The sequence below is a fragment of the Tachyglossus aculeatus genome, chromosome 19, assembly GCF_015852505.1.
Source record: "Tachyglossus aculeatus isolate mTacAcu1 chromosome 19, mTacAcu1.pri, whole genome shotgun sequence".
In the NCBI taxonomy this organism is placed as follows: Eukaryota; Metazoa; Chordata; class Mammalia; order Monotremata; family Tachyglossidae; genus Tachyglossus; species Tachyglossus aculeatus.
The window spans coordinates 11,746,965-11,765,282 of record NC_052084.1 but is presented as its reverse complement, the minus strand read 5'-3'; the positions used below and the strand labels follow the sequence as shown (position 1 = coordinate 11,765,282).

The following is an 18,318-nucleotide window of genomic DNA, read 5'->3' as shown; positions in this document are numbered from 1 at the left end:
AGACTGTAAACTCATTGTGGGCAGGGAATGTGTCTGCCACCTAGGTTGAATTGTACTCTCCCAAGTGCTTAGTATAGTGCTCTGCACACAATAAGCTCTCAATAGCATTGATTGATTGTTTTTCCTTATCTACATCATTTTAAATGTTAGGAAAGTAAAGGAAACATTAACTGGAATTTGAGTTTAAAATTCTGTACACACATAAAATGTCTCCAATTCCTTGAACAATATGAAGCTTAGTACTTCAAAGCAAAGAAGTGGACACAACCTACTGAGATCATCACCTCCTGATTTGCTCTGAGTTTGCTCTAGCCAAGCCCCCATGAGATAAATCAGGTAGACGTTGCTTCTTTTCATTTGAATTTTTTTCCCAGCAAAAAATGAATTTTGATCATAGCTAAGTGCTGTTGGATTTTTCACTCTATTTCTGGATTCTCTGAACATTGGTTTGCAAACAACGGTTTGCTTTGAACATATTTAAGCCTTAATGACATTAGTTGATTTAAATTTCCTGCAAGGGATTTAAAACATGGGTGTTCCGTATGCCAATAAAGTACAATTAAGGCATAATGTAATGCTTTATTTTGTGGTATGGGGGACATTGTATTTACCCAGCAATGTCCAGATAGAAGCACTTGAGTTCTGAGGAGACACTGAGAGCACCCCACCACCGCCTTAAAAATTGTTTCGTGGCTGGTGATGATGGTCAAATAGCCCTTCACCCACTTTAGTGGTAGGAACAGCTTTACCGCTTGGCTTCCATTTGCATGTTTCAGAGCTGGAGTGCAGTGCAGTCCCTAAAAGATGGCTTCCTTCCACTTTTTTCTGATTTTCAGTAACTGGAAAGCTGCCATAAATTTGAACTAAAGGGGTTGTGCCTCATTGGGTTTGGGTTGCTTTTCTGATTCTTTCAAATTGTTTCAAATCACCTTGGGCTTACCAGTGTACCAAACTCTTGGAGTTTCTTTCCTCTTGTCCTCTTATGTTTGACTGAATGAGCTGGGACTACTGTTCATTGCAATCATTGTCCTTTCCACTGAGGCACAGCAGGGGACTAGAGGGAGGAAACAGGAGCAGACTGACCTGCCTCTGGGCAGAAATCAGAAGCAGCAGCGCGCCGTGAATGGGGGCTTGGGCAAGATTGGGAGACCAGGAGGCGGACCTCAAACAACTGCTTCAAGGAGCAAATGAAGCAAGGGCAGCATGGGACAATCTGCAGGTGCTTCTCCTCCTTGCCCCTGCTTGCCGAGTCCTCAGCAAGAACTCTGGGTCGGCCTAGCAGGAAATGGAGTGGTGGTGACAGGGGTAACGGAGAAGAGAAAGCAGCAGTTGTCGCCCCAACAATCACCACCACCCTGCTGCTGCTCCCTGGAATTGGCTGCCGCTGATAGGTGCATCATTCATTCATTCATTCAATCATATTTATTGAGTGTCTACTGTATGCAAAACACTGTACTAAGCACTTGGGCAGCAACTCCAGGGGTCTTGGGCAGCAGTGGTCACAGTGGGAGCAGTGTCTAGTATTAGTTGCCTCCACACCTCCCCATTCCATCAGGTGAATATTGATATATTTTTAATGGTATTTGGTAAGTGCTTACTATGTGCCAGGCACTGTATTAAGCTCTGGGGTAGATACAAGCTAATCATGCTTCATATGGGGCTCACAGTCTTAATCCTTATTTTACAGATGAGGTAACTGAGGCATGGAGAAGTGAGGTGACTTGCCAAGGTCAAACAGCAGACAAGTAGTGGAGGCACGATTAGAACCCAGGTCCTTCTGATTCCAAGGCACATTCTCTAACCCCTAGGGCATGCTACTGCTCAGGCCATGCTGATTTAGTTCTGATAAGTATTTCTCTGGGAGTGTGTGTATGTGTGCTTAGCGTTTTGGAGGGGTATTGGAGGTGTTGAATGTGTAATGGAGGATGTGACTCTGATTGTATCTAAGTATGGAGCAGGGGTGTCACCGAATGCTGTGTATGAATGGGTGTGTGTGAGTGCATGTATGTGTGTGTAGAAACATTACTGAATAAATGTGTGTGTACAGAGGGGTTATTGAATATGTGTGTGGGTGTGCATGTACAGGTGTTCCTGAATATGTATGTGTGTGTGCATGTTTGTGTGTAGAGGGATTACTGAAAGTGTGTGTGTGTGGTGGGGGGTAAATGAATATATGTGCATGTGTATATGTATATTTGTGATGGGGGTATCAGTGAATGTGTATGTTTGTATGTGCAGAAGAGGGATCAGTGAATGTGTTTGGATGTGTGTGGGTTGTCAGAGACTGATCAAATGAATGTGTTTGTGTGAGTGTGTGAGGCTAAGTGTGTTTCTGGAATTGAGGGCTTGTGTTCGTAGGGGAGGTGGGTGGTTGTGTGAGTGATGAGTGTGAAGGGGTGCTGCATGGCCTGATGAATACAGCATGGACTTTAGAGTCAGAAGGACCTGAGTTCTAATCCTGACTCCACCACTTGTCTGCTGTGTGACCTTGGGCAAGTCAGTTAACTTCTCTGTGCCTTGGTTACCTCATCTGGAAAATGGGGATTAAGACTGTGAGCCCCATGTGGGACATGGACTGTGTCCAACCTCATTAGCTTGTATCTACGCCAGTGCTTAGTACAATGCCTGGCACATAGTAAGTGCCTTAAATACTATTATATTATTATTATTATTACTATTATCCCTGTCCTCATTGCCCTAACCCCAGAAGCCAAGCAGACTCCTGGTTTTCCATTACTGACTCGGAAAGAAGTGCTTATCATTGTGAAATTTTGACAGTCCCTGCACACTATGCAGCCTCCTACAATATCAGTAATTTTTTTTTGCCGTAGGCAAGTGAAGTTTAGTGGATGGTTTAGAAAAATAATCACTGGATTTTCCTTTCATACATTCTGATTATTTGTGTTTCCCGGGAAAGTGAAAGTAATTTTTGGGTGCAGAATTCCTCCTGGACAAAAGGCCTCTTCTTTCTGCTTTATTTTTGTCTAATTTCTAGGTTACAAAGCCTTCAGCATTAGAACTCAAGGATAAACAACTTTCAGTTAAATGGAAATTCCAGCCCACGAACAGAGCTGGAGCCTCACTACCACTGGGCAGGGGAAGAAGGAAGTCTTGCATGACTAGGTGTTCTGTCACAGGTCGAGGAGGTAATAATAATAATAAAAATGATAGTATTTGTTGAGCATTGTACTAAGTGTTAGGGTAGATACAAGATCATCATGTCCCAACAATGTAACTCACAGTCTAAGTAGGAGAGAGAACATGTATTGAATCTCCATTTTGCAGATGAAGTACCTTAAGGCAGAGAAGTTGGGACTTGCCCAAGGTCACACAATAAACAAGTGGCATGTGTAGGATTAGAATCCAGATCACCTGACTCCCAGGCTCGTGCTCCTTCCACTAGCACATGCTGCTTCCCATACTTGGGGTTCCATCCTGACCCCCAAACAGCCTCAGAGTGGGGGCTTATCAAAGTCTCACTTGTGGCTATTGTGGGGACCCCACAGTTGTGGTGACCCTAGGGCCAGGAAGGGATTCCCAGTTTCCTCCCCCACCTCTTCCCCTTCCATCTGGGAAGGGGATGAAGTATTTCCGGCCGCCCAGGAAACCTTCCAGGAGTGGATCGGCTGAGGCAGTTGGTAGGGGGTCGGCATTTTCTCCAAGTAGCAGGGGCACCAGCTGGTGGTGGAGATAGGGTTGCCACTCCCACCTCCACTCTTGCCTGGTGGCAGTTGCAGCACCCTCAGTGACATAACAGCCCAGGACAGGACAGCTGAGCTGAGCCTTTCCCCCAGCACCTCTGCTCCATGAGGGAAACCAGTAGCCCATGAGTACTGCCCAGGATGGGCAAGTTTTGCTACTGCCTTCACCTGCTCTGGCATAACTATGATGGACACTCCCTCTTCTATGTGAGTGGTGGCAGCAGATGGTGGGGTAACAGTGGTGAGGGTCTCTCCTCTTCTGCCTTTCCCTCTTCTACCCCCTCCTCTCCTTTTCCCTCTCTCCTTCACTTTTCTCCTCCTTTCTCCATCTCTTCCTTTCTATCCCCTCCTTCCATATTCAGATCTACATCTGGGACACTCCACCTTGTGCCATTTAGAATAGGAAGCCCTATACACTAACTCAAGGTTTTCCATCAGCAGGCCAGAATCAAAAATCATATTTATAGACTGCTTACTGGTGTTCAATAAATACGATTGATTGGTCAAATATTGTCTTCTAACATGATGAATACTGCATGCTCTCTCTCTCTCTTTTTGTCACATATGTAGCATGTTCCTCTTTGTCCATAAAGTTGGGTTTGTCTCTCTCCCCAGTAAGGCCATAAACTGCTTGAGGCCATGAGCATAATTTTTTCCTAGCCCTGTAATCAGTCAATAAATTAGTCAATTTTAACTGCCTAAAACAGAGCTACATCATCATCAATCGTATTTATTTAGCACTTACTATGTGCAGAGCACTGTACTAAGCGCTTGGGAAGTACAAATTGGCAACATATAGAGACAGTCCCTACCCAACAGTGGGCTCACAGAGGGCTCTTGATAAAGACTGTGGACTCAGTGAAAGATGGGGAAAGTAATTTGCAACTTTCCAAAATGGGCATTTTCTTGATTGCCATTGATGCATAAGACTAGAAAGAATTTCCAAAGGCTAATTAGCCCATCCCACAGCCTCTAAGCTGAATTGACCCTAAACCCTCCTGCCCCATTGAAAGACTTTGTGCTGTTTACTGCTGGGCAAACCTTGCCAGAGCCAGGACAGACTGCAGAGGACCTGCAAAGACATCCCTACTCTCATCCTTGTCCATTCCTGCACTGACTCTCTTGTGGGAAGGATACTATTTCTATAATTGTCTTTAGCATTCTTCCTGAACCTTGCGGTCAGCATGACATTTTTCCATCCCTCCACCCTAAAGTTGCAGTTCTCCTGGTCTCATATACAGAGGAAGATTGAACATTCCTTTTCAATGTGGTTACAGTACCAAGCAGAAAGCTGTGCTGGAACATGAGAGGAATGCAGCTTTGGATTTCTCCTAGCAAAACTCAAATTGCCAAATGCTGCCATTATTTAACATGCTTTTTTTCTGATGGACCAACTCCACAGCCAGTCAGAGAATATTGGTGACCAATATCCCTCTTCGAGACTATCAGTTGTGAACAGAAGCAATGTGGCTTAGTGGAAAGAGCACGGGCTTGGGAGTCAGAGGTCATGGGCTCTAATCCCGGCTCTGCCACTTGTCAGCTGTGTGACTTTGGGCAAGTCACTTAACTTCTCTGTGCTACAGTTACCTCAATGGAAAATGGAGATTAAGACTGTGAGCCCCGTTTGGGACAACCTGATAACCTTGTATCTCCCTCTAGCACTTTGAACAGTGATTGGCACATAGTAAGTGCTTAACAAATACTATCATTATCCAGTGCTTAGTGCTTAAGTTCTTAACAAATACCATAATTATTATTATCTTAATTACAGCTTGCCTGAAATAGTTCAGACAATCTTTCTGTTTTCAATCAATCATACTTATTGAGTGCTCATGGAGGACAGGGCACTGTACTAAGCACTTGAGAGAGTACAATACAACAATATAAGCAGACACTGCCTGCCCACAAGGAGCTTACAAGGGGAAGACATAAAAGGTAATAAATCAAAGGTATTTTTTGAGCACTTATTGTGTGCGGAGGACTGTACTACATGCTTGGGAGAGTACACTACAACAGCACTGGTAGACCTATGGAGTTTATACTCTAGGGGAGGAGAGAGAGATAGAAATATATGACGATATGTACCTGAGTGCTGTGGGGTTGAGGGATGGGTGAATAATGAGGCAGAATCAAGGCAGTTTGTATCATTCCCAATCTGCAAAGGGAAGAAATGATCCCTGGTTTCTAAACCGAAGACAGTGCTAAGCAATCCAAGATGTGAAAATTTCCAAAGTGTATGGGTCTGGAGGTCAGAGAACCTGGGTTCTAATTCTGGCTCTGCCAGTAGTCTGCTGGGTGACCTTGGGGAAGTAACTTAACTTCTCTGTGCCTCAGTTAACTCATTTGTAAAATGGGGATTAAATCCTACTCTCTCCTACTTAGAATGTGAGCTCCATGTGTGACAGGGGCTGTGTCCAACCTGATTTATTTGTATCTACCCCAGTGCTTAGAACTCTGCTTGGCACATAGCAAAGTGCATAATGAATTCCATTATTATTATTATTACTACTACTAATAATAAAATAGCACAACTTTTTTGGGGACAGCCAATCACTATCATTTTATTGAGCAATGACTTGAAATGACAAGTTGAATTTCTCACTCACTTTCCTGAGTAGTTCTGTGTTTGATGGCTTAGGTTCCCTTCCAGCTTTTTGATTCTAAAGAACGAAGTTTGGAAAAGCACATCAAACAGAACATTCCCCCAGCACAGTAGGAAAGAGATGTAATTGGGAAGAGAGTAAAGTGATTATTGGAAGGGTGATTAGCAGATTGGAGTCAGCCAGAGAACTATTCTGCAATTAGTAGAAAGACTGATGTCTCGGTGACTAAAAGGACAAGTCAAAACTGGTTCAATTTGACCCGCAGAGGGGGGAGTTAATCAAAAAAGAATAAATCCTTAAGGGTGGAGGGAGTGGGAAACAGATTAAAGATTCATCACTGGCCCTGGAGACCAGGGTTAATGGAATTCTCGAGAGAAAATTTCCTTAGGGAAGAGCTCAAAGGAAGCCCTAGTGGTCCTCTCCTGATGGTTCAGACAATAGAATCTTTGAAGGAGGAAGAGGAGGGACTTGGGAGTCGGCAGGGAAGAAATTTCCCGAAGCTCCCTCTGGCCTGACCATGGCCTAACTCCATGAAATCGTTTCCAGCTGAAATGGCAGGGCCCAGGGTGTTCTGAAGCATACAGCATTGCCAAGCGAATGGACAAAATGGCCAGACCTCAGGCACCAGGCAACCAGACCTCCATGCCCCTTCCCTGCTCCCTCCTTCAGCAGGGAACTGAGGCCTCCTATGGGTGGCCACAAACAAACAGTCCCTAACAAAGAAGGGATTTAGCCTCAGAGTAAACACATCAGGGCTTCCAACAGAATGAAAAGGGAAATAAAATGGAAGAGGCCCAGAACACACATACAATTGTTTCCTCTCAGACTTACTAAAGGCTCCAGAATAATTCTATCCCAGAGAAGCACACAACCAGTCCGCATTGGCCACAGGGATTGGGGAACCTAGTCCATCCAAGAACCAGCTATTGACCCAGATTCACATCTCCAGCACAGGTCCCATGAAGTCTCTCTTCCCTGGTTGCCAGCAGCAACCATCACTCCACTCCATCAGCTTCATTTAACTGCTCCATTTAACGACTGTCACAGTCTATCGTATTATTGAGTTCTTACTGTGTGCAGAGCACTCTACTAAGTGCTTGGGAGAGTGCAACATAACACTATTATATTTCCTGCCCACAATGAGCTTACAGTCTACAGCTTACAGTCTAGTGTCTGCCCCATGAGAATGTAAGCTCTTGTGGACAGGGAATATATCGCTTGTTTTGGGCCTCCCAAGTGCACTGTATAGAGCATTCCTCCTCCTCCTACTACATGGACATTATGAATATGTGGGGGTGCTATGGCAGTGGTAATGCCATACTTGTGTAGCAAATTTGGGCATGACCCCGCTGGCCCTCAAAGACCAATCTCAGGCAGAGATATACCCTGCTGAGAGCCCTCCTCCAATCCCATCACCTATACCAACCTGGAGAAGAATCAGGCTCAAATTGTGCAGGCAAGAAGGAAGTCTTCTCAATTACCTCATAATAGTCCTTTAAAATGATTTCCCCCACTTATTTACTCTCTGCCTGAAAAATCCAGTGACTTCCCTGGGGCTTCTGAGAACATGTACCAAAAGCAAATGAAAACACTTTGCGCTCTTCAGAGAAAAGGCACAGTATGAATCCCGGGGACAAAACCTAGCTGCTAAAATTCCAGGTAAAGTCAGAGAAGTCTGTCTGATGGGGAACACTCTGAAAACTACCAGGACCCTGGTTTCCTCAGGAAAATATATTTGGAGACTCTCCAAAGAACAAAATCCAATCATGCAGCCTTCCTCTTAGCTATCTGCTCATCTAGATGGCACTTCATTTTCTGTTTGTATTGCTTGGGGGCTTACTCCTGCTCCTGCTGTTTAAATGTGGGCCCATTGATTTTAACTGAACAGCAATTGAGGTAAATTGATAAACACTATACTATGTACCTACTCATGAAATCATATCTGTATTTAAGTTGGGCCCTGAACATTGTGTCCTGATGGAACACTTAACAGATACAGTTCACACTATAATCAAGTCTGATGAACAAAAAGCTTCCAGTAATTTATCTAGGCCCATTTTTGCCTGCTGGTTTTGTATTTCGTCTGAATATGCTTTGTACAATGCCATTTTTACCATTTTCAAACTCAGGCTGACTCCTAAATTAACGGGTTTACTTTTCAAGTTGTCAGTGGCAGAAGCTTATGTAATACATAACCCTCATTTTCCCTCATTACTGGGAGGGAGATGTTTAAATAATACAAAACAACAGGTAATGCAAAACAGGAGAAGTGGATGGGTCAAGCCCCAGCAGGACAGGGAGGGAAAGCAGATCCAGGACCTATCTGGGTTAGGTGGGAGCGCAACCTAAGGTACAAAAAGACTCCATTTAGTGGATGGACTGTAACTGTTGGAACTAGGGAGAAAGTTGGAGAGAAAGCAGGCTCACTCCTGTTGAGAAGCAGTGGATAAAATATGGGCCTGGGAGTCAGAAGGCCTGGGTTCTAATCCCAGCTCTGCCATATGTCTGCTGTGTGACCTTGGGCAAGTTGCTAAACTTCTCTGGGCCTCAGTTCTCTCAACTGTAAAATGGGGATTAAGAATGGGAGCCCCATGTGGGTCAGGGACTGTGTCCAACCCACTTTGCTTGTATCTACCCCAATGTATACAGTGCCTGGCCATAAAAAAAAAATTAAAAAAAGTAAGTGCTTTAACAAATACCACAATTATTATTATTATTTTGAAAATTCTTCATCATCACCATTCTGCATTAACAATGGCTAATGACCACATACTTTGTGCAAAGCAACTGGGACAGTTGAGTGTTAAATGACCATATGAAGAAGAAACAGTGTGCGCCAAACCAAAAGTTTTAGCCAAGTAGAGAGCATTTACCACTATTTCTTGTGCCAGACTGGGAATATTTTTCCCAATGAAGTTAAAAATGCCTAATGCCTTGTGTTACATCTAATTATTGTAACAATAATAATTACAGTATTCATTCATTCATTCAATCATATTTATTGAGCACTTACTGTGTGCAGAGCACTGTACTATATGCACACACTATGTGCCAAGCACTGGACTAAGCACTGAGACAGGCACAATGCAGTCAATCGTTATTCCAACTTATTCCACAGTCTCCCTTTTTTTTTGGAAGTCATGTTTGCAATTGTTTGCTATCAGATTCAATTGATTTCTTCACCATCGAGTGTCTTTCTCCCTAAAGTGAAATTTTCTTCAATCTATATTTACATTTACTTTTATTCATTCCCCACCTCATTTCACATTAACTTAATCAATCATTGTTCAAGTCTGCTCACAGTAAGGGCTCAATAAATACTATGGATTGATTGATTCTCCCAAAGATACAACCCAAATAAAGGACCATTCTTCATTCTGGATTGCCCTGAAATTTTTGGGAATAAAGCATAGCCTAAAAATGAAACCTGGCAAACCAATATCTTGTAATTTGTCTTCTAAGTGTACAACTCAGATTCTGCCAGGATTAACTGCCAGAATCCCAAAGATGCACTTAGAGAGGAAAAGCATAGGGCTCCTCCCATTTAGCCAATCATTTAATCATTTCTAGGAATGGAAATATGTTCCCTTTCAATATACTTAACCAGTTTTGGGAGTTGCAAACACAATCCAAACAAGCCATTCCTTTTCTCTGTTGCCTCTACTGAACATACCCATTTCAATATCTTCTTTCTCCAGATTGTGAAATAAATAAAACTTAACCTTCTTTACTACTGACCTGGCTGAAACCCTAATTAACCAGGAAGAGATAGGCAGACTTTGGCAAGGTTCACTTAGAAAATCTCAATACCCATGGGCTAGAATTTAACCAAACTCATATACTTCCACAAAACTAGCTTCTCGATTTAATATGTCTGCATTGAAAGCCCATGTTTGAAAGCTGACACCAGGGACCAAGGAAGTAGTGTAACCTAAGTTTTTCCATAGACCAAATTCAGATCAGTTAAGTTTCCAAGAAAACATTAAAAGATATTTCACTACACCCATCGGAGGACACCGTAATGGAATCCTCGCTCAGTTGGTATCATACTCTGCTGATATTGGTTAGTTTGTTTTATGTCTCTCACTGGGGATCTTGCAACCTCAGCATATGGGTTACTGGCATAACATGAGGCTCTGAACCATCACAAAATCTAGGAATTGAAGGTGCACATTCTGTAGAAAATATCGCATTTCTCATCGCTCTTAAAATAGCCCACGGGCTTTTGCTGCTCTTCACAGGTTCCCTGGTAGTTTCTCCACTAGGCGGCTACCTTTCCAAGATGACTTGAACGCAGTTTATCATCCTCCCTGGTAGTTTCTCTACTAGGAGGCTACCTTTACAAGATGACTTGAACGCAGTTTATCATCCTGGATGTCTAAACCCTGAAAGAACGAGTGGAGTTTAGTGAAAAAAGCACAGGACTGGAAGTCTGGGTCCCTGACATCCAATCCTGGCTCCACCACTTCCCTACTGTGGGAACCTGGGCAAGTTACTTAACTTCTCTGTACCTCAGTTTCCTCTTTTGTACCTACTAACATGTCTATCAACTCTCTTTGCACGCAGTAAGCACTCAACTACAACTGATTGATCTGCAATATGGGTTTCAATACCTGCTCTCCCTCCCTCTTAGATTTTGAATCCCACGTGGAACAGGGACTGTGTCTGACCTGAATATCTTGTACCTACCCTAGAGCTTAGTACAGTGTTTGCCACGTGGTATGTACTTAAATGCTGCAATTACTATTATAAGGTAAAACAGAGCTAGAACAGAGAGCCTTCCAACTCTTGAATGCTGTATCATTCAGTCATTTGGATCACAGAGGTACCTAGCCCTAGAGATTTCAAATATAAAGTGAAGAAAAAACAAAACCAAATGAAAGGATTTGGTGTTTGAAATCTGCCCCATCTTCTACTCCCTCCCCGTTCCCATGAATACTTGTCCTTCCTAGCACAGAAGAGGTGGACCACTCAAGGAAGGGGGTCAGTTCATCAAAGTCACATCTTGACTTTTTCTGAATTACTGCACTCTTTGTGAAGGCTTAAAGAACAGTCAAGAGTCCAGTTGGCCCCTAGAGGGTATTAGTCACCCTATAAATGTTAGTTTTATTTATTTATAGAGTCCACAAGGAAATGCTATTCCACAGTGGAATTGAAAAGAGAGTCATCTGCTTTTATAGTTACTTCTAGGTAGTACAATGTTATTTGACTATCCATTTTCCCAGATAAATCATACTGCAATTTATTCAGGGAGGCAATTTCAAGCTCCTGCCTTCTGCAGGTCTGTCGAGGAAATTGGTAAAAACTTTACTAGATGCTAATGGGACCATGGATCCTCATATAGGAAGACATTAAAATAAAGAACATAGTGACAGGTTTTCCTGTGACCTGAGTGTAAGAAAACAAGAAAATCTCATGAAAGTCAATTAAGGTGACCGTGTGTGATGGGATCATGTGAGTTATGCAGAGTCATAAATGTTGACTCAGGAGAGGTTAGAGAACACCGGCTGGGATATTTAACAAATCATCATCATGAAAACAATGACTCCCATATGGCCTGCAGGCAGTTTGGACACAATAATTCATTCATTCATTCATTCAATTGTACTTGGTGAGCGCTTACTGTGTGCAGAGCACTACACTAAGCGCTTGGGAGAGTATGATACAACAATAAACATTGCATTCCCTGCCCACAGTGAGCTTACAGTCTAGAAGAGGGGAGATAGACATCATGGGAAACTCAATTGCCCAAGGTTTGAACCAACTGGGAGTGGAACAGGAGGTGGGAGAAAGGGGCTGAGGGTGAGAGAGAAAAGAGAAGGGGGTAGGAGGTGAGAAAGGATTCACCACCTCACTCTTTCCTGGCTGTCCAGCTGGCCAATAGTTGAATCTCTGCCCAGTCCACCCCTACTACTTACACACTTTGGATGATGCCATAGATAGTTGCCTGGGGGTACCAAATTAGTGTTCCAGTAGTCCCAGGAACAAGGCAGTCAAATGTCAAAGTTCACCTCCCTCCCTCCATCCTACGTGCAAAGAACAGTGCTTTGCATGTAGCAAGCACTTAGTAAATGCCATTATTATTATTATTACTCTTACCTTCCTTGGTACACAGTCATACTCCTATTTCTGGAAGTGTGCTTCCCTTCCAAAATCTGCGGGGGTTATTTTTAAACCAAGAGTGGCCATGGGAGAGCATATGGGGCAGGGGAAGGTAGATGATCAGGATGGTTGTAGTGGATGTCCCTTCTCTCTGATGAATAAAAATGGCTCTGCCTGTTTGATATGCAGATTTTGTTTTGTTTTCATGTACGTTTAAGTAATGCCAGAGTCTCTCCATAAGTGAGCTATTCCTGGGGTCCCTAAGCATCTTTGGAAACTGAAGTTGCATTGGCTTTTAGAGGGATCTAGGCTACTATGTGTAGCTCAGAGTCTGGAGTTCAAGCTGGAGATGGGGAGGAGGTAGTAGTAATGGTATTCATTTGAGCATCTCCTAAATGCAATGCACTGTACAAACACTTGGGAAGCACAATACACAAACAAAGCACATTCCCTGCTTATGAGGGGCTTATACTCTAATAATAATAATAATGACATTTATTAAGTGCTTACTATGTGCAAAGCACTGCTCTAAGTGCTGGGGAGGTTACAAAGCGATCAGGTTGTCCCATGGGGGGCTCACAGTCTTAATCCCCATTTTACAGATGAGGGAACTGAGGCCCAGAGAAGTTAAGTGACTTGCCCAAAGTCACACAGCTGACAAGTGGGGGGCCGGCATTTGAACCCATGACCTCTGACTCCAAAGCCCGTGCTCTTTCCACTGAGCCACGCTGCTTCTCTATGAACTCTCTCCACCCCCTTGGAGTTATCCTAACCCAACAGTCACAGAGGGGACCAGTATCTGTATTTGAAAGTTTCCCAGCATCTGATTTGGAATGCTAGCAAATTGAATAAATCAAATATAGTGAATAACTTTTTAAATAACTTGATAGATTAAATGCTTTTTCTAAAGCAGTAGTAAAGACACTGGGGAAATCTGTCTTGATTATTTAACTGAGACATACATATATATATTTATATGTTGAAAAACCATTAAGGGTGTTTATAACATAAATTTATGTGATTATTAAATATTTATTCAGGAAATCTTCCCAGACTAGATGATTCTAGCCTCCCCTGAGCCTAGCAATTACCTTTCCCCCTGATGTCCACATCAAATCAACGCAATAAAAAAGATAGAAATAGAAGCAGAAAACAAAAACAAAACAACTCCCCCCAAAAAGAAACCCACATTAAACAGAATCTGCTGACCATTGGCTTGAAGGCTTTACACCAGTTCTCTCCTTTAATCGGTTCCTTTCAGGCTAATCTGAATTTCCCATCTTCTTTTGTAAATCTTCTCTTCCTCCCAACTTTTCCATCATAGCTGATAACACCACCATCCTGTCTGTCCCAAATCAATTTTCTAACACTACTTTGCCCTTGTCAATCCTAATTCCAACTTATTGCTCGAACAACTCAAGAGCAAGGCTTGTATCTACTAACTCTATGTATTTTACTAAGTTCTTAGTGTAGTACTCTGGACAGGTGTAAGTGCTCAGAAATAAGAGTGATTGATTAACTGATCAGAGGGTTCTTCAGTTCTCCAAGGGAATGGGACTGGAATGTAGAATTCTTATCTTGGAGGCTCTAAGATGGACGCATCATACCTTAAAGATTTCTTCTTTTTCTCCACATTCTCCATTTTCTTAAAATTTTGCCCCATCATTTTCTTCCTACCTAGTAATTTCTTTCTTTAATTCTGCCAAAAATGAGTTAATTGATATAGAGCTTCCCTTCCTCCAACCTTTCTCACCTGTAATTATGACAAGTGCTACTCCGGCCACCTGTGCTTCTGACCCCATTCCCTCTCATCTTATGAAATCTCTCGCTCCATCCCTTCTCCCCTCCTTAACTTCCATCTTCAACCGCTCACTCTCCACTGGTTCCTTCCCCTCTGCCTTCAAACATGCCCATGTCTCTCCCATCCTAAAAAAACCCTCTCTTGACCCCACCTCACCTTCTAGTTATCGTCCCATATCCCTCCTACCATTCCTTTCCAAACTCCTTGAACGAGTTGTCTACACGCGCTGCCTAGAATTCCTCAACAACAACGCTCTCCTCGACCCCCTCCAGTCTGGCTTCCGTCCCCTTCACTCCACGGAAACTGCACTCTCAAAGGTCACCAATGACCTCCTGTTTGCCAAATCCAACGGCTCATACTCTGTCCTAATCCTCCTCGACCTCTCAGCTGCCTTTGACACTGTGGACCACCCCCTTCTCCTCAACACGTTATCTGACCTTGGCTTCACAGACTCCGTCCTCTCCTGGTTCTCCTCTTATCTCTCCGGTCGTTCTTTCTCAGTCTCTTTTGCAGGCTCCTCCTCCCCCTCCCATCCTCTTACTGTGGGGGTTCCCCAAGGTTCAGTGCTTGGTCCCCTTCTGTTCTCAATATACACTCACTCCCTTGGTGACCTCATTCGCTCCCACGGCTTCAACTATCATCTCTATGCTGATGACACCCAGATCTACATCTCTGCCTCTGCTCTCTCCCCCTCCCTCCAGGCTCGCATCTCCTCCTGCCTTCAGGACATCTCCATCTGGATGTCCGCCCGCCACCTAAAGCTCAACATGTCGAAGACTGAGCTCCTTGTCTTCCCTCCCAAACCTTGTCCTCTCCCTGACTTTCCCATCTCTGTTGACGGCACTACCATCCTTCCCGTCTCACAAGCCCGCAACCTTGGTGTCATCCTCGACTCCGCTCTCTCATTCACCCCTCACATCCAAGCCGTCACCAAAACCTGCCGGTCTCAGCTCCGCAACATTGCCAAGATCCGCCCTTTCCTCTCCATCCAAACCGCTACCCTGCTAATTCAAGCTCTCATCCTATCAATCAATCAATCAATCAATCAATCGTATTTATTGAGCGCTTACTATGTGCAGAGCACTGTACTAAGCGCTTGGGAAGTACAAATTGGCATCACATAGAGACAGTCCCTACCCGATAGTGGGCTCACAGTCTAAAAGGGGGAGACAGAGAACAGAACCAAACATACCAACAAAATAAAATAAGTAGGATAGAAATGTACAAGTAAAATAAATAAATAAATAAACAGAGTAATAAATATGTACAACCATATATACATATATACAGGTGCTGTGGGGAAGGGAAGGAGGCCCTCTGGACTACTGCACTAGCCTTCTCTCTGATCTCCCATCCTCGTGTCTCTCTCCACTTCAATCCATACTTCATGCTGCTGCCCGGATTATCTTTGTCCAGAAACGCTCTGGACATATTACTCCCCTCCTCAAAAACCTCCAATGGCTACCGATCAATCTGCGCATCAGGCAGAAACTCCTCACCCTGAGCTTCAAGGCTCTCCATCACCTCGCCCCCTCCTACCTCACCTCCCTTCTCTCCTTCTACTGCCCAGCCCGCACCCTCCGCTCCTCCACCACTAATCTCCTCACTGTACCTTGCTCTCGCCTGTCCCGCCATCGACCCCCGGCCCACGTCATCCCCCGGGCCTGGAATGCCCTCCCTCTGCCCATCCGCCAAGCTAGCTCTCTTCCTCCCTTCAAGGCCCTGCTGAGAGCTCACCTCCTCCAGAAGGCCTTCCCAGACTGAGCCCCTTCTTTCCTCTCCCCCTCGTCCCCCTCTCCATCCCCCGTCTTACCTCCTTCCCTTCCCCACAGCACCTGTATATATGTATATATGGTTGTACATATTTATTACTCTATTTATTTATTTATTTATTTATTTTACTTGTACATTTCTATCCTACTTATTTTATTTTGTTGGTATGTTTGGTTCTGTTCTCTGTCTCCCCCTTTTAGACTGTGAGCCCACTGTTGGGTAGGGACTGTCTCTATGTGATGCCAATTTGTACTTCCCAAGCGCTTAGTACAGTGCTCTGCACATAGTAAGCGCTCAATAAATACGATTGATTGATTGATTGATTGATTGATTGAAGTAGCAAAACCGTCCCTTTCAATCACTCAATCAACCCATCAATGGTATTTATTGAAAGCCAAATGAGTGAAAAATGTTCTTGGCAGTGTATATTATAAAAAAGGCATCTGTTCCCTGCTCTCAAGTAGCTTACAATCTCTCTTGGGGGAGGCAGACAGAAAAAAAGGGCTTTGAAATACTTTATGAATTATTATTTAAGGGAAATCACGTCCCTTAAATAAATAAATATTATTTATTATTTAAGGGAAATCACCACAAAAATGATTTTTCAAGTGTAAGTAGTCATAATTTGTTATTTGACAGAAGAAAAATCCATTTTTTCCTTTCTCAAGTTTTGTTCCATCAGTGCATTTTTCCCATTAATTATCTTATTTTTATGTTTCACCACAGGAAGTGACTCTTAAAGAACTTTATTTTTTAAAGTATGGCTCTGTGTATTTCTCTCCATAACATACTTCAGGGCAAAGCTTTTGAAGCTGAGGGAACTTTGAAGCTTTGAAGTCATTTGTCTATCGACAAATTTTCAAAACGGTGGAATTACAAACTCTTCTTTGCCTTGCATGGTCAGCAAATGACAGAGTGAAAACCTGTAGTGACAAATATCCTCAGCACCAAGAGCCTAATTCAAATCAACATGCATAGTAAGGGGATTATCGAAGGACTTTTGAAGCAGTGATGAAAATGAGAATACAATTAAAAAGGGAAGGTGTGAAAGATACTTCCACTCAGTTGCTCAAAAAAGAATGTATCCGAACGAACGGATGATTGGTGTTATTATAAAATTAAGTCCTTCATTTAAATCTGGTTCTCGTCTGAAAGCACCAAACTAGAGTCTTAAGCATAAACGGTGGAGCTATATGAATGGCGCAATTCTAGCTAAGCTATTTTTACAGGTTTTTTTTTTTTGCTTACCTCATCAAGGTCAGATCTTCTGATCCTTATGTGTGTTTGAAATACACTGTGAAATGCCCTTTGAAACAGAAGAAAAATTAAAAGCATCAGCAAAAAAATCACCTCACCTATAAAGGGCAATATATTTCACAGTGAAAAATATTGATAGACCCATGCAACAAAATTATATAGGCACCAGGCTAGATCTCAGCTCTGCCAAATGTTTTTTTTTGCTACTAAAGCTATTTATCCTTCCTGTTCACAGGGATGTTCACCACTTTTGTTCTGAAGGGCACTCAGCACTTTGAACAGGGCTTGACACGTAGTAAGTGATTACAAGTGCAATAATAATAATAATGATAATACTCCAACCAGCCTCTAGGCTGGGAAAAAAGGAGCTACTGGATATCTCTCCAAACTGTCTTTCTGTTTCAATTCTAATTTCTGGTTCAAGAAATAAATGCCCATATAAATACAAATAAAGGCTCCACAAGCAAGGGTTCCAAAACAAAGATCAAAGAGCCTATGGGCCACAGAGCATAATCTTCTTTTACACATCAACTACCATAAGAGAATTTTTCTCTCTCCACTTCCAGCCTTGCTGGCAACATTTCAATTCCTTCCGTTTTCTGAGATTTCATCTTCTTCCCTTCATTTTCCACACAGTCACTCACAAAAATGTTATAAATCATTTAGGCTGGTTTTGTTTTGGAATTTCCATAGTCTTATCTTTTTTTAGAAAGAGCATTTGTCAGCTTCCTCTGTTTCAAGCTGTGCACTTTACAGTTTTCATGGTCAAATCAGCTTCCTGTCCATGGACTGAATGAAAACTGAGTGCACAGATATGTGATTTGCAACGTAGCCTAGGAGTTCATCCTCCAGCAAATACAATTGATCATCAATCAATCAATGGTATTTACTGAGCACTTACTATGTGCAGAGCACTGTACTAAACCTTGGGAGAGTACAATACAACAGATGAGATAACTGAGGCACAGAGAAGTGAAGTGACTTGCCCAAAGTCACACAGCTGACAATTGGCAGAGCTGGAATTTGAATCCATGACCTCTGGCTCAAAAGCCCATGCTCTTTCCATTGAGCCATGCTGCTT

General features: G+C 43.0%; 1 protein-coding gene across 1 annotated transcript in view; it reads right to left on the bottom strand.

Moving 5' to 3' along the window:
• Positions 1–18,318, bottom strand: part of LOC119940632 (spermatogenesis-associated protein 7 homolog) — a 55,019-nt gene that overhangs the window by 3,492 nt on the left and 33,209 nt on the right. The window contains 1 exon segment of the mRNA XM_038760849.1: positions 17,229–17,286. Within this exon segment, the coding sequence (XP_038616777.1) occupies positions 17,229–17,286 (58 nt within the window).